At 34.8% G+C, this 13,829-nt stretch overlaps 1 protein-coding gene across 1 annotated transcript; it reads left to right on the top strand.

Moving 5' to 3' along the window:
- The first annotated feature begins 3,391 nt into the window (after positions 1 to 3,391).
- LOC120208866 (receptor-like protein EIX2) lies at positions 3,392 to 12,329 on the top strand. Its single transcript, XM_039208006.1, has 3 exons — positions 3,392 to 3,532; positions 3,680 to 5,537; positions 11,915 to 12,329. The coding sequence occupies exons 2-3, from the start codon at positions 3,716 to 3,718 to the stop codon at positions 12,268 to 12,270; spliced, it is 2,178 nt and encodes a 725-aa protein (XP_039063937.1). The 5' UTR covers positions 3,392 to 3,532; positions 3,680 to 3,715; the 3' UTR covers positions 12,271 to 12,329.
- Positions 12,330 to 13,829: the final 1,500 nt, after the last annotated feature.

Genomic DNA, 13,829 nt, shown 5'->3' with positions numbered 1-13,829 from the left:
AACCAACCGTCCTCATCACATAGGAACCATGTTATCACCCTTAGATGGCCAAAATTCTTCATCGCGTAGGAACCGTGTCATCAACTGACCTGATCTTCTTATCGCGTAGGAGGCGCGTCAACCATAGATAACCAGCCGTCCTCATCACGAAGGAGCCGTGTTATCACCTTCCTAAAGATGGCCAAGAACTCTTCATCACGTATGAGTCGTGTCATCCCCGACCAAATCTCCTTATCACGTAGGAACCGAGTCACCCTTAGACGACCCGAACTCTTCATCACGTATGAGCAGTGTCGTCCCCAGCAACCAACATTATCCAATTTCTAAGGGAGAGAACCAGACAAAAACGTGTTGTCTTGTCGTCTTTTCCCTATTTCTTGTTAACACAAGAATGTGCAAAGAGGGGCAGCTGTAGACACCCGTTTTTGTCTGGGTTTTTTCTATTTTAATTCATTATTATTATTATCGTTTTTTATTATTTATATTTATTATTATTATTATTACTTTCAAAAGAAAATCAAAAGAAATCCAAAAACCCCAATAAAGAAATCCAAAGACAGATGATATTTGGTCAGTCAAGTGGAGATAGGAATGATATCCTATCTCCTCGGCAACACCATCCAACAGACATGCATCAAGATAAAAACGAAAAGAACAGAGAAAAAGGAAACATTTTCGGGGCAGTGACAGTTTCAGAGAGAGAAAAATATAGAAGAAAATACAGAGAGTGAGGGAAAGAGCTTACCGAATACCACGCTCATCAGAGGGAAGCCAAAGGGTCGTCGTTTCCTCGATTCTTCGAAAGTTATCATCCTAGATCTAGGATTTTCTGTGTGGTTTTTGGAAAAGGGGTTTATAGATCAGAGTTTAAGGGGTTTTGAGGTTTCGTTTGGGGTCAGTTTCACTTCTCCGGTGACCGAGCGTCGCCGTGCGCCGCCGTTGGCCCCGCCGTGGGAGCCTCCGGCCACCGTGACCTTTCTCTCTTCAGTGGAGAGAGTTGAGAGAGTTCTGAACTCTCTCTCTCTCTATTATTCTCTCGTTTAAACAAATAAGCAAATGAGGGGAGAAGGCTAAACAAAGCCCATTTTGGGCTTATATAGTTCGCCCTAAACGACGCCGTTTAAAGGGGTAAGAGGCTGCGTGTTGTGTAAAAAGGGTCTAACTACATGTTAGGTCCCCTTTACTTTGTAATCACATATTTCAGTCATATATGAAGTTTTATATTATTTGATTTCGAGCCTTTATATTTCATTACTTATGTTTTAGTCTGGTTATTACTTGTTATGCTATTCTGATTATTTATTTGACTTTGGTAGCAATATTTGTTATTATTTAATTTTGGTCACTAAGTTAGTATGTTGTGTATTCTTTGTTGTTATTCGAATTTGGCCACCATATTTGTAAATATTTTATTTTAGCCACTAATTCCAGGTTGTTGGGTATTTTTGTTAATATTCCAATTTGGCTATGATATTTGTAAATGTTACATTTTAGTCACTTGTTTACATTTGGTTTAATTACTGTTAGGCTCTTGTATGTTTCTATTTATTTCATTTTAGTCCTTACTGTTATTGTTGGGCTATTTTTATTTTTAATGCTTGTATTATTTAATATTTGTAATCTGGACTTTGTTTTATTTGCAATTACTTTTTAGTCCTTTAACTTTCTGTTTTAGTTTTTTTTAGTTCTTTAAGTTTTTGTTTTTTATTTTGGTCCTGTAACTTTTTGTATTTATTATTCATTCCTTTAAATTTCTGTTAATCATGTTTTAGTCCCTTAATTGCTTATTTTTGGTATTTTATTTTGGGTTTGTAATGTTTATTTATTTTTATTTATGTATGAATGTATTTTACATATTACATGGTTATTTGTATTATGTAAATAATGTGTTTAATCCCACTTATGTAAATATTTGTATTTCCAATTACATTTATTCTCATTATATTCTTATGTATGTACGAAATATTTGATTTTATTTTCAAGAACACGTATGCATAGAATGAGCGTGGAAAGTACCACTTGGACGAAGTGGTGCGATCCGGTACGACATTTTAACGATATAGGAACTTGAAATAAGTCGAGTATATTTTACTAATTAATTTGTTCAAATGATGCAATGCGTGTTATTTTAAGTGACAATTTACTTTATTTTATGTTAATGTAAATTTCAATTTTGTTAATTTATATTCGATTCATTTTTAGTTAATCAATTTATGTAAATGTCGTTTTTCATTTATATTCGATTTGCGTTTTTAATATAAATGAGGAGGGAATATTCTTTAATTGATAAGAAATATTCGAGTTAGTTTTCCCGACGAAGGATTGCTAATATCGAGATTTCTTTTCAAGTTAAAGAATTTTCCCTAATAATTATTTGAAGCAAATTAATATTCAATAAATGGATCATAATTTAATTTTATATTCGATTCATACTTTCCACCATCACGACGATATGTAAGCGACACAGTACCAGTTTTGGGCGCTGTGGGGTGCTAATCCTTCCCCACGCGTAACCGACTTCCGAACCCGTTTTAAACGAATCTTTGGTAAACGCAGACCAAATTTTGTCTTAAAAAATGTTTTTTTCTTTAAATTATTTTTAAAAGACGTTTTTAGGTATTCGACCTACCTAACCCAAAGGTCGATGGCGACTCTATTCAATTTATTCCAAATTAATTCCAAATCACCCTAATTTTTCCCAAATTAAAGTCATAATCATTTTTTAAAATAATATTTTAATTGTTTTACCTAAAAATGGTTATGACATATATATATATATATATATATATATATATATATATATATATATATTTAGCTTCGGTCTCTATATGTATTCAGAGTTGCTAGCAAAGGTTACTACAATGCAATTGCAACAATGACAATTCTTACAATTTCCTTATTCTCATTTCTTCTTCTCATTGCATCCATCTGTCTTAGCTTCTGCAATGGCGATTCCAATGTGCTTTGCATTGAAAGTGAGAGAGATGCTCTTTTGAAGTTCAAGAACGATCTGATCGATCCCTCAAACAGCCTGTCTTCCTGGGTTGAAGGTGGGGATTGCTGTGATTGGAATGGTGTTGTTTGCCATAACTCAACAGCCCACGTCACCCAACTGCTTTTAGCTCCTCCTGATGGACGGCAAGGTTACGGTCGTTCAGCTCTAGGAGGCAAAATAAATCCTTCTCTGCTAGAGTTGCAGCATCTCAATTGGCTGGACTTGAGCAATAACAATTTTAGCACCATACAAATCCCAAAGTTTTTGGGTTTGTTGGGGAGCTTAACATATCTTAATCTCTCTCAAACACGATTCCAGGGTGCAATTCCTCGTAACCTTGGGAATTTCTCAGAGTAGCAGTATCTTGACCTCGGACGTAACTATTTCTCTAAAGTGAAAAGTCTTCAATGGATTTCTGGACTTTCTTCTTAGCAGTACCTTGATTTGAGTGGTGTGCATCTTCGTAAAGCAACTGATTGGCTACAGGTAACATTATCCAATCTTCCTTCTTTGTTAGAGTTGCACTTGTCTGACTGCATGTTACAAGATGATACATCTCCGATCAGCACTGTTAATTCTACAAATTCACTAGCCGTTCTTGATCTTTCTTGGAATGAATTATCTTCAGTTCTTATGTCGATATTTGGTCTTCATGGTCTCGTGTCCATTGATCTCAGCTACAATTCTTTGGAAGGCCCAATTCCAGATTACTTTGGGAACATGTCATTTCTTGAAGTTGTTGATTCTAGTTTCAACTCACTCAATTCATCCATACCCAACTCCTTGTATAGTTTAAACCATCTTCAATCCCTTACTCTTTCTTTTAACGATTTACAAGGTGAAATTTCGAGTGCCATTGGAAACTTGAGCTCTCTCATTCACCTTGATCTTTCATTTAATGAGCTACAAGGGAAAGTACCAGACTCTCTGGGAGATCTTTGCAAATTGAAGGAGATGGATTTGTCATCTAATGGAATTGATCAAGACATATCACAAATCCTACTGATTTTGTCTACATGTTGTTTGGATAGCTTAGAGTCATTGAGGATGTCATATAACCAACTTTCTGGCCATTTAACAGATCAACTTGGGCAATTTAAAAATTTAGCTTACATGGACCTTGCTCGAAACAACATTTCTGGTCCCATTCCATGGTCGATAGGGGAGTTATCGTTTTTGAAGGCCTTTGATGTTTCAGAAAATCAATTAAATGGTACTTTTCCTCCAAACTTTGGGCAATTGAAAAAATTAAAAGCTCTATATATTGGGAAAAATCAATTGGAAGGAGTTGTATCAGAAACTCACTTTTCTAATCTCACGAGGTTGAAGACTTTGGTGGCATCCGAAAACATGATAAGATTTGAACCAAACTCAAGTTGGATTCCTCCGTTTCAATGTGGAATTACCGAATTGAGTCAATGGCATCTTGGCTCGAAGTTTCCCCAATGGTTGAAGTTCCAAAATAAGTTGTATGCTTTAGACATCTCGCATGCAGGAATTTCAGATGTCGTACCCACTTGGTTTTTGAACCTTTCCACTCAATTTGAATACGTGAATCTTTATTCTAATCAACTAACTGGAAGGATTACATATTTGAATGCAGGAAACATTGTCGACCTAAGCTCAAATCGATTCTTTGGTCCACTGCCAAGACTGTTGTCAAACAGATTCTCTGGTCCATTAGAATATTTAAGTTTGTCAAGGAAATTGTTTTCAGGATCTCTTTATGAATTTGTTTGCAATTCATCGATGACATCAATGAAAGTTCTTCTCATTGATACAAATTTTCTCTCTGGAGGAATTCCAGATTGCTGGAACCTTGGGCAGGGATTGAAGTTCTTAAATTTGGGAAACAACAATTTGACAGGAAAAATCCCATCTTCTTTGGGAGATAAAAGTCTTGAAATGCTAAACCTTCGGAACAATAGCATGCTTGGAGAATTACCCTCCACATTACAAAATTGTACTAATTTGGTTGTTCTTGATCTCAGTAAAAATCATTTCAGTGGAAGAATACCAGCATGGATTGGTGACAAGCTCTCTAAGCTTGTGGTACTAAGCCTCCGGTCAAATAACTTTGATGGTCATATTCCTCATACAATTTGCAGTCTTCAATCTCTTCAGAACTTGGACCTTGGACAAAACAATATTTCAGGAGCTATTCCAAAATGTTTTAGACATTTAACTGCAATGGCCACCGAAGAAAACCAACATATCTACTATTCTGAGTGGTTGTACAATGATGCTAATGCAGAAACGAGCATTTCTTTAATGGGTGCGTCATTGGTGCTGAAAGGACGAGAGGACTTGTATAGTACCACACTGGGACTTGTTACCAGCATAGACCTTTCAGCTAATAGTTTTACAGGAGAGATCCCAAAAGAAGTTGGAACTCTCATTGGGCTATTGTCATTAAATCTTTCAAGGAATCTCCTAACAGGAAATATACCGGACAACATTGGCGACTTGAAGTTGATGGAATCACTTGATTTGTCGATGAATCATTTGCATGGTGGAATCCCTTCAAGTTTCTCCAATTTGAACTTCTTGAATCACTTCAACGTGTCCCACAACAACCTGACAGGACAAATCCCAACAGCCACTCAGCTTCAAGCTTTGATAACTCTTCCTTCTTGGGCAATCATCTCTGCGGGCCTCCTCTCAGTAAAAGCTGCAGCGCTAAAGGTGTTCCGACTGATGCTACAAAGAATGGAGAGAGCAGTGAAAGAAGTAAAGTGAATGGGTTTTATGTGAGTATGGTTGTTGGGTTTGTAATGGGGTTTTGGGGAGTGGTGGCTCCCCTGTTTTTCATAAGGTCTTGTAGGCATGCATATCATGGAAAGCTGGAGCATATTGGTAACAAGCTGTATGTGTTTTGGGCTACTTAGTGTATGTAGTTCCATGGGAAAACAATAACATGTATGTTTCTGTGTGTTTGTACTTGATTATGCAGGATTCATATACATATGAATGAAAGCAGTAGCTAAACGAACACCCATTTTCTCAAAACTCCTTGTAGCATAAGCATGCAGCGCTTTTCGCATTTCATTATCCACAAGGTCTGCAAATAAAGTTACCATGCTAATCATGGCAACTTCAGTGGGTCTTATTTGTAAATTTCGCATCTTTCTTACATTCTCCAATGATTCCCTGTGCATTTTGCTTCTAACATAGCATCTAATCATTGTACTCCAAGAAACATCATCTCTTTCACGCATATCATCGAACAACAACCTGGCAGAGACCACACTGTCACATTCACTGCACATTTGTATCAAAGCATTACTTACAAAAACATCTTCAGTAAATCCACGCTTCACAGAAAAACCATGTATTTTTTCCCCATTGGGACATTGAAACAAAACTGCAAGCTTTGAGGACAGCAGGGACCATGAAGTTATCAACTTCATAGTCCATTCTTGTCAAATAAGCATAGATGTCAAGTGCACTGTAGGGTTGAGTGTTTTTAGTGTAAGATGTGATGAGGAGATTGAATTGTGCCGAAGGGCTAAGGCTGGCATCATTGAAGTGGGTTTTGACCATGAGAGCATGGATTTGCCTGGTTTGTTCAAGGGTGGGTTGAAGAATTGTTGAAGCCAGGAGAGAAGGAGAATAAAGTGGTGATTTCTGAATTACAGCTACTTTCATCATGTCCATGTTGTTTCTCATCTTCACAAATAAAACATCTTCACGTAAAACCCCAATTTCTTCAATCTTTACAAGACTCTCCAATCCCAAAATACAACCAAAATATAGAACACTTTTAATACATATATCCAAGTTATTTTCTATTTTAAATGATGATGAATTCATCACAATATAGAGTTTAATATTTTTCTAATTCAAAAAGTTTTAATAAATAATTTTAATTTTAGATTACCAAACATACTTAAAATATTAAACATTAAAATTATTAATTTTAAATAAATTATTTTTTTGAGTGGTTCAAAATTACGAAAATAAATATTCAATAAAATTTATTTTTTATGTAATTTTATTTTCTTCTCTTAATTGGATGGCCATGTCTGGGTGAAAATGAAAAGAGTGTTCGGTGAACTGTTTGTGAACCGTTCGTTTATATTCATTTGTTAAGCTAAATGAACGAGTATAACCAAAATTATTATGTTCATTTAATAAATGAACAAACATTAATATAGGTGTGTCCAGTTCACTTATGTTCACAAATAAGCTCGTTTATTGACTCGTTTGTTTATGTTCACAATCAAGCTTGTTTAGAAGCTTGTTTACTTTCATTTTTTACATTTTGAGTATTTGTGAATGTAGGGACTAAATTGAATATATGGTGAAATTTTGGAGTTTAAACAATGAAGCTCAATGAGTTTAAGCACTAATGACAAACTTTTACCATTTTTAGGTTGCGAATGAACATGTTAATTAACTCTACATGACCATGTACGTGAACAACAACATTCACAAACATTAAACGAATATGTTTGCGAACTCTAAACAAACAAATATAAATACATTCAAAAATAAATAAACGAACACAAATATGATATTAAAAATATAATCGAACACGAATCGATCATGAATATATGTAAAAAAACAAACAAACAAACAAATATGAACATAATCTTATTTATTCAAGCTCGGTTTATTTACACCTCTAACCATGCTATGTCGTAGGAGTGAGACTTACTCCATAGACTTAGTTGACTTGACCTCGTTTATCATGTTTATTTCATAAGTTTGTGGTGGTTATTAAATTCCACATTAGATAGACAAAATTAGAAAGAGAGTATCTAATTTGATGGTTGAAATTGATGTTTTATTTTTATCGTGTCGTGGGAGTTAGATTTACTCAATAGAGTTCGTTGAATACTTAATTTTTTTATTAACTTTATTTTCTTAATATTTAAGAATTTTGAAAATAAATATCCAATAAATTTTAAATTTTATTTTCTTTGCTTTTAATTGGATGGCCATGTCATGCCATAGGAGTGAGACTTGCATCATAGACTTAGTTGACTTGACCTCCTTATCACGTTTGTTTCATAAATTTGTGGAAGCTGTTAAATTCCACATTAGATAGACAAAAATAGAAAATGATAGCTAATTTGATGATTGAAATTAATGTTTTATTTTCGTGAGTCGGATTTACTCTGTAGACTTTGTTGAGTACTTGACTTCTTTATTAATTCTATTTTTATTACCGAATGTGTTTCTGTAAAATAAAATTTTAATTTATAATTTTAATTTTAGATTATTAAATATATTTAAAATATTAAGTATGGAGATTATTAATTTTAAATGAAATCAATTTTTTCAATGGCTAAAAATTATGAAAATAAATATTCAATACACTTTAAATTTTATGTAATTTTATTTTCTTCTACCTTAATTGGGTGGCTATACAGTATGAGTGGGATTCACTCCATAGACTTAGTTGACTTAGGGGCTGCTTGTTTGGCTCTGAATGGAATCATTCAGCGCTGAATGCTGAACCGTTCAACATTCAAACTGTTTGTTTCTCACCTCTGAATGATTCAGTGCTGACTGATTCAGCAAAACAGTTCTGAATGATTCAGCACAAAAGTACATTATGAATGATTCATCACAGAAGTACATTCTGAATGATTCAGAGCCATTATCAAACAGCATATCACATTCATAGCTAATTCATACAGAGCCTCTGAATTATTCATCATTTAAATCATTCAGCGCTTAATCATACTGAAGTAAACAAACAACCCCTTAATCTTCTTGTCATGTTTATTTCATAAACTTGTGGGCGATATTGAATTCCAAATTAGATAGACAACTAAAATATGATAGCTAATTTGTTGTTTTATTTTGATATTGTAGTGAGATTCGGATTTATTCCTCGGACTTCATTGAGTACTTGTGAAACTCCATTTTTGTTAGAAAAAGAATAGAAAAAAGAAAATTATTTCTTTAATTTAATAATTGGAATTCATACCAAATTTGTTATTTTATATCTTTTTTTTCTTTTAAGATTCAGTCTTTTTCTGTTGAAATTTGGGGCATTGGATGAAATTATCTTGTGCCTGCTTTCGACCATATATTTTTTTGTTTTAGCTTTCTCTCTCTATATATTCGGAGTTGCTAGCAGAGGTTGCTACAATGCAATTGTAATCATGACAAGTCTTACAATTTCATTATTCACATTTCTTCTTCTCATTACATCTATCTGTGTTAGCTTCTGCGATGGCGATTCCAATGTGCTTTGCATTGAAACTGAGAGAGAAGCTCTTTTGAAGTTCAAGAATGATCTGATTGATCCTTCAAACACCCTATCTTCTTGGGTTAAAGGTGTGGATTGCTGTGATTGGTATGGTGTCGTCTGCCGTAACTCAACAGGTCACGTCCACCAACTACACTTGACTGCTCCTGTTTCAGCTCCTTATCATGATGGAACACTTGCTGAATGGGAAGATTACGGTCGTTCAGCTCTAGGAGGCAACATAAATCCTTCTCTGCTGGAGTTGCAGCATCTCAATTGGTTGGACTTGAGCAATAACAATTTTAGCAGCATACAAATCCCCGAGTTTTTGGGTTTGCTGGGGAGTTTAACATATCTTAACCTCTCTAAAGCAGGATTCCTTGGAGCAATTCCTCATAACCTAGGGAATCTTTCAGAGTTGCAGTATCTTGACCTCGGAGGTAATGTTTTCTTGGAAGAAGAGAAAAGTCTTCGATGGGTTTCTGGACTTTCTTCTTTGCAATACCTTGATTTGAGTCATGTGGATCTTCATAAAGCAAGTGATTGGCTACAGGTAACATTATCCAATCTTCCTTCCTTGTTAGAGTTGCACTTGTCTCATTGCAGTTTACCATATGATACATCTCTGATCAGCACTGTCAATTCTACCAAATCACTAGCTGTTCTTGATCTTTCCAGTAACCAATTATCTTCATTTCCTATGTCGATATTTGGTCTTCATGGTCTTGTGTCGTTTGATCTTAGTGGCAATCATTTGGAAGGCCCAATTCCAGATTACTTTGGGAACATGTCGTTTCTTGAAGTTGTTGATCTTAGTTTCAACTCACTCAATTCATCCATACCCAACTCCTTGTATAGTTTAAACCATCTTCAAACCCTTTGTCTTACTGGTAACAAATTCCAAGGTGAAATTTCGAGTGCCATTGGAAACTTGAGCTCTCTCATTCACCTTGATCTTTCATTTAATCAGCTGCAAGGAAAATTACCAGCCTCTTTGGGAGATCTTTGCAAATTGAAGGAGATGGATCTGTCATATAATGAAATTGATCAAGACATATCAGAAATCCTACAGAGTCTGTCTAAATGTTGTTCGGATTGCTTAGAGTCCTTGAGTATGGCAGATAACCAACTTTCTGGCCATATTATAGATCAGCTTGAGAGATTTAAAAATTTGGCTTACCTGAAGCTTGCTCAAAACAACATTTCTGGTCCCATTCCATTATCGATAGGGGAGTTATCATCTTTGAAGGTCTTTGATGTTTCCCAAAATCAATTAAATGGTACTTTTCCTCTAAATTTTGGAAAATTGGAAAATTTAGAAGTTCTATATATTTGGGAAAATCAATTAAATGGTACTCTTCCTCCAAGTTTTGGGCAGTTGAAAAATTTAGAAGATGTAAATATTGGGCAAAATCAATTGGAAGGAGTTGTATCAGAAACTCATTTTTCTAATCTCACGAGGTTGACAACTTTGATGGCATCCGAAAACATGTTGAGATTTGAACCAAACTCAAGCTGGATTCCCCCGTCTCAATGTGAAATTATCGAACTGAGTCAATGGCATCTTGGCCCGAAGTTTCCCCAGTGGTTAAAGTTCCAAAAGAAGTTGTCTCAATTAGATATATCCCATGCAGGAATAGCAGACGTCCTGCCCACTTGGTTTTTGAACCTTTCCTCTCAACTTCAAATTTTAAATCTTTCCTCTAATCAACTTACAGGAAGGATTTCATATTTGAATGTAGGATTCATTGTCGACCTGAGTTCAAACCGATTCTCTGGTCCACTGCCAAGACTTTTCTCAAATCGATTCAATGTTCCATTGCCAAGCTTGTTGTCAAACGGATATTTGAGGTTTTCAAAGAATTTATTTTCAGGATCCCTTTCTGAATTAGTTTGCAATTCATCAATGGCATCAATGGAAGCTCTTCTCGTTGATACAAATCTTATTTCTGGAGAAATTCCAGATTGCTAGAATCGTTGGCAGGTGTTGGGGCTCTTAAATTTGGGAAACAACAATTTGACAGGAAATATCCCATCTTCTTTGGGGCACACAAGTCTTGAAATGCTAAACCTTCGAAACAATAGCATGTTTGGAGAACTACCTTTCACATTGCAAAGTTGTAGGGGTTTAGTTATTCTTGATCTTAGTGAAAATCATTTCAGTGGAAGAATACCTGCATGGATTGGTGACAAGCTTTCTAACCTTACGGTACTAAGTCTCCAATCAAATAACTTTGATGGGCATATTCCTCGTACAATTTGCGCTCTTCAATCTATTCAGAATTTGGACCTTGGACACAACAACATTTCAGGAGCTATTCCAAATTGTTTAAGTAATTTAAGTGCAATGGCCACTAAACAAAAACAAACAAACTACTACTATGGGTGGTCTTCCGATTCTGGCGAAGATTTGAGAATTTACTTGAGTGCATTGTTGGTGCTGAAAGGAAGAGAGGATGAATACAGTACCACTCTGGGGCTTGTTACCAGCATAGACCTTTCAGCTAACAGTCTCATAGGAAAGATTCCCAAAGAACTTGGAAGTCTCATTGGGCTATTGTCATTGAATTTGTCAGGGAATCTCCTAACGGGAAATATACCAGACAACATTGGCAACATGGAGTCAATGGAATCTCTTGATTTGTCGATGAATCGATTGCATGGTGAAATCCCTTCAAGTTTCTCCAATTTGAACTTCTTGAATCACTTCAACGTGTCCCACAACAACCTGACAGGACAAATCCCAACAGCCACTCAGCTTCAAGGCTTTGATAACTCTTCTTACACAGGCAATCATCTCTGCGGGCCTCCTCTCAGTAAAAGCTGCAACGCTAAAGGTGTTCCGACTGATGCTACAAAGAATGGAGACAGCAGTGGAAGAAGTAAAGTGAATGGATTTTATGTGAGCATGGTTGTTGGGTTTGTAATGGGATTTTGGGGAGTGGTGGCTCCCCTGTTTTTCATCAGGTCTTGGAGGCATGCTTACTATGCAAAGCTGGGGCATATTGGTAACAAGCTGTATGTGTTTTGGGCTACTAAGTGTATGCGGTTGATTGCATCCAATGTATGATCGTTGTATTTCCTTTTGCGAGAATAAATCATATTTCAGGGTTATGTAATTTATAGAAAATAGGATGGAAGTGTGTTTTGATATTGTAGGACTGTCCTTAATTGTATTTCAATACCGAAGATATGCCCGGGCTAAAGCATAAACAGTTCAATAAGTGCATTTCTACAAACTTTGCTCACTCCATCAACTGATCAATTTGAGTAATCTGATTAAAATTGGATAGAGTTGTGTTTCGATAATTGTGCTTAGTTTTATTTTTAACAATGAATATGTGGTTGGGCTAAAGAGTGAATATGTGGATATTCTTAAATAGTATTATACTTTTATTTTGTTTTAACTTAATGTTAAACATTTATAATAAATTCAATTTACATGATTAACAAAAATAAATGAATATTTTATAAAATTAAATAATTTTAACTTAATTAAACAAGAAAATATACTACAAAAATGATCTATATAAATTTATGTCAAGATATTTTTCAGTAAAACAAAAACTAAATTCGTGTTTACGATATTAAAACAGTTGGGACTAAAAATCTAGAAGTCCAACAAATACTGACAACAGTGCCCAACAACGATCGGTGAAGGTGTTAAACGATGGCTGATAACGAGGGATTTTGATTAGATTCTAATTCAAACTGAAATTTTATCTAACGGCCAAAGCAAAATTGCAATTTATTTAAGGTAGCAGGAGTTAACAGGCTAAATTTAATCCTAAACTTTAAAATATAAATTCAAGATCGAACTCTAAATAAAATATCAAATTAAAACTATACAATATCAAAATAGCACAAGTTAATAACTCAATGATCAAAATATAACAAATCAACAACGTAGATATAAAGATGGAACTGAAACAAATGTGAATAGTTCACCCAAAAAATAAAAGGATAAAGTACACAAATAGTCCTTCGATTATAGAGTGATGCTTTGTTGAGTTACTCGACAAATAAAAGTTATAAAATGGTCTCCTGAATATAGAGTGTTGTTTTGTTGAGTCCTCCGACTATTAAAAGTTATTCAATGATCATCCGACTATTTAGTATGTTCAAAACTCGTCTTATTTTCGTTAAAAAATTGACAACAATCAAACCTACATGTTAACATTTTGATTGAGATATAATAGTTTTTTAAAATTCTGGGATTAGATTTTATCATATCTCAGTCATCCGGTTACCATCCAATTTAGATTGTCGTCATTTTTTTAACGAAAAAAGACGTGTTTGGATCATACTAAATAGCTGAGTGATCATTTTGTAACTTTTAATAGTCAGAATCTCAACAAAGCATCACCCCATAGTTGGGGGACCATTTGTGCACTTTACCCAAAATAAAAATAAGATTGAACGAAACAGCAATCACCTTCTGCCAACAAATGTTTTTGACAGATAATCTTTCCAAACTGATCTTAGTAGAGAATTACATCCGATAACTCCTAAACACAACATAATAAACATGCTACAACAAACTTAAACCCCATTAACACAACACATGACAAAGAATCAAACTTACCACAGATTTGCAAATTTTCATAAACCAAATAAATGATAAAGAAT

This window comes from Hibiscus syriacus, unplaced genomic scaffold (assembly GCF_006381635.1).
Source record: "Hibiscus syriacus cultivar Baekdansim isolate YM2019G1 unplaced genomic scaffold, ASM638163v2 tig00017792_pilon, whole genome shotgun sequence".
Lineage (NCBI taxonomy): Eukaryota > Viridiplantae > Streptophyta > Magnoliopsida > Malvales > Malvaceae > Hibiscus > Hibiscus syriacus.
This window is presented reverse-complemented; position numbering and strand designations above follow the sequence as displayed.

What these genes read in the sequence shown, in the direction of transcription:
- LOC120208866 (XM_039208006.1), top strand. Translation starts at nt 3,716, where the DNA reads ATGTCATTTCTTGAAGTTGTTGATTCTAGTTTCAACTCACTCAATTCA. An exon ending in TTCAAGTTTCTCCAATTTGA is followed by an intron (nt 5,538 to 11,914) that starts ACTTCTTGAATC and finishes ATCACTTCAACG; the next exon opens with TGTCCCACAACAACCTGACA.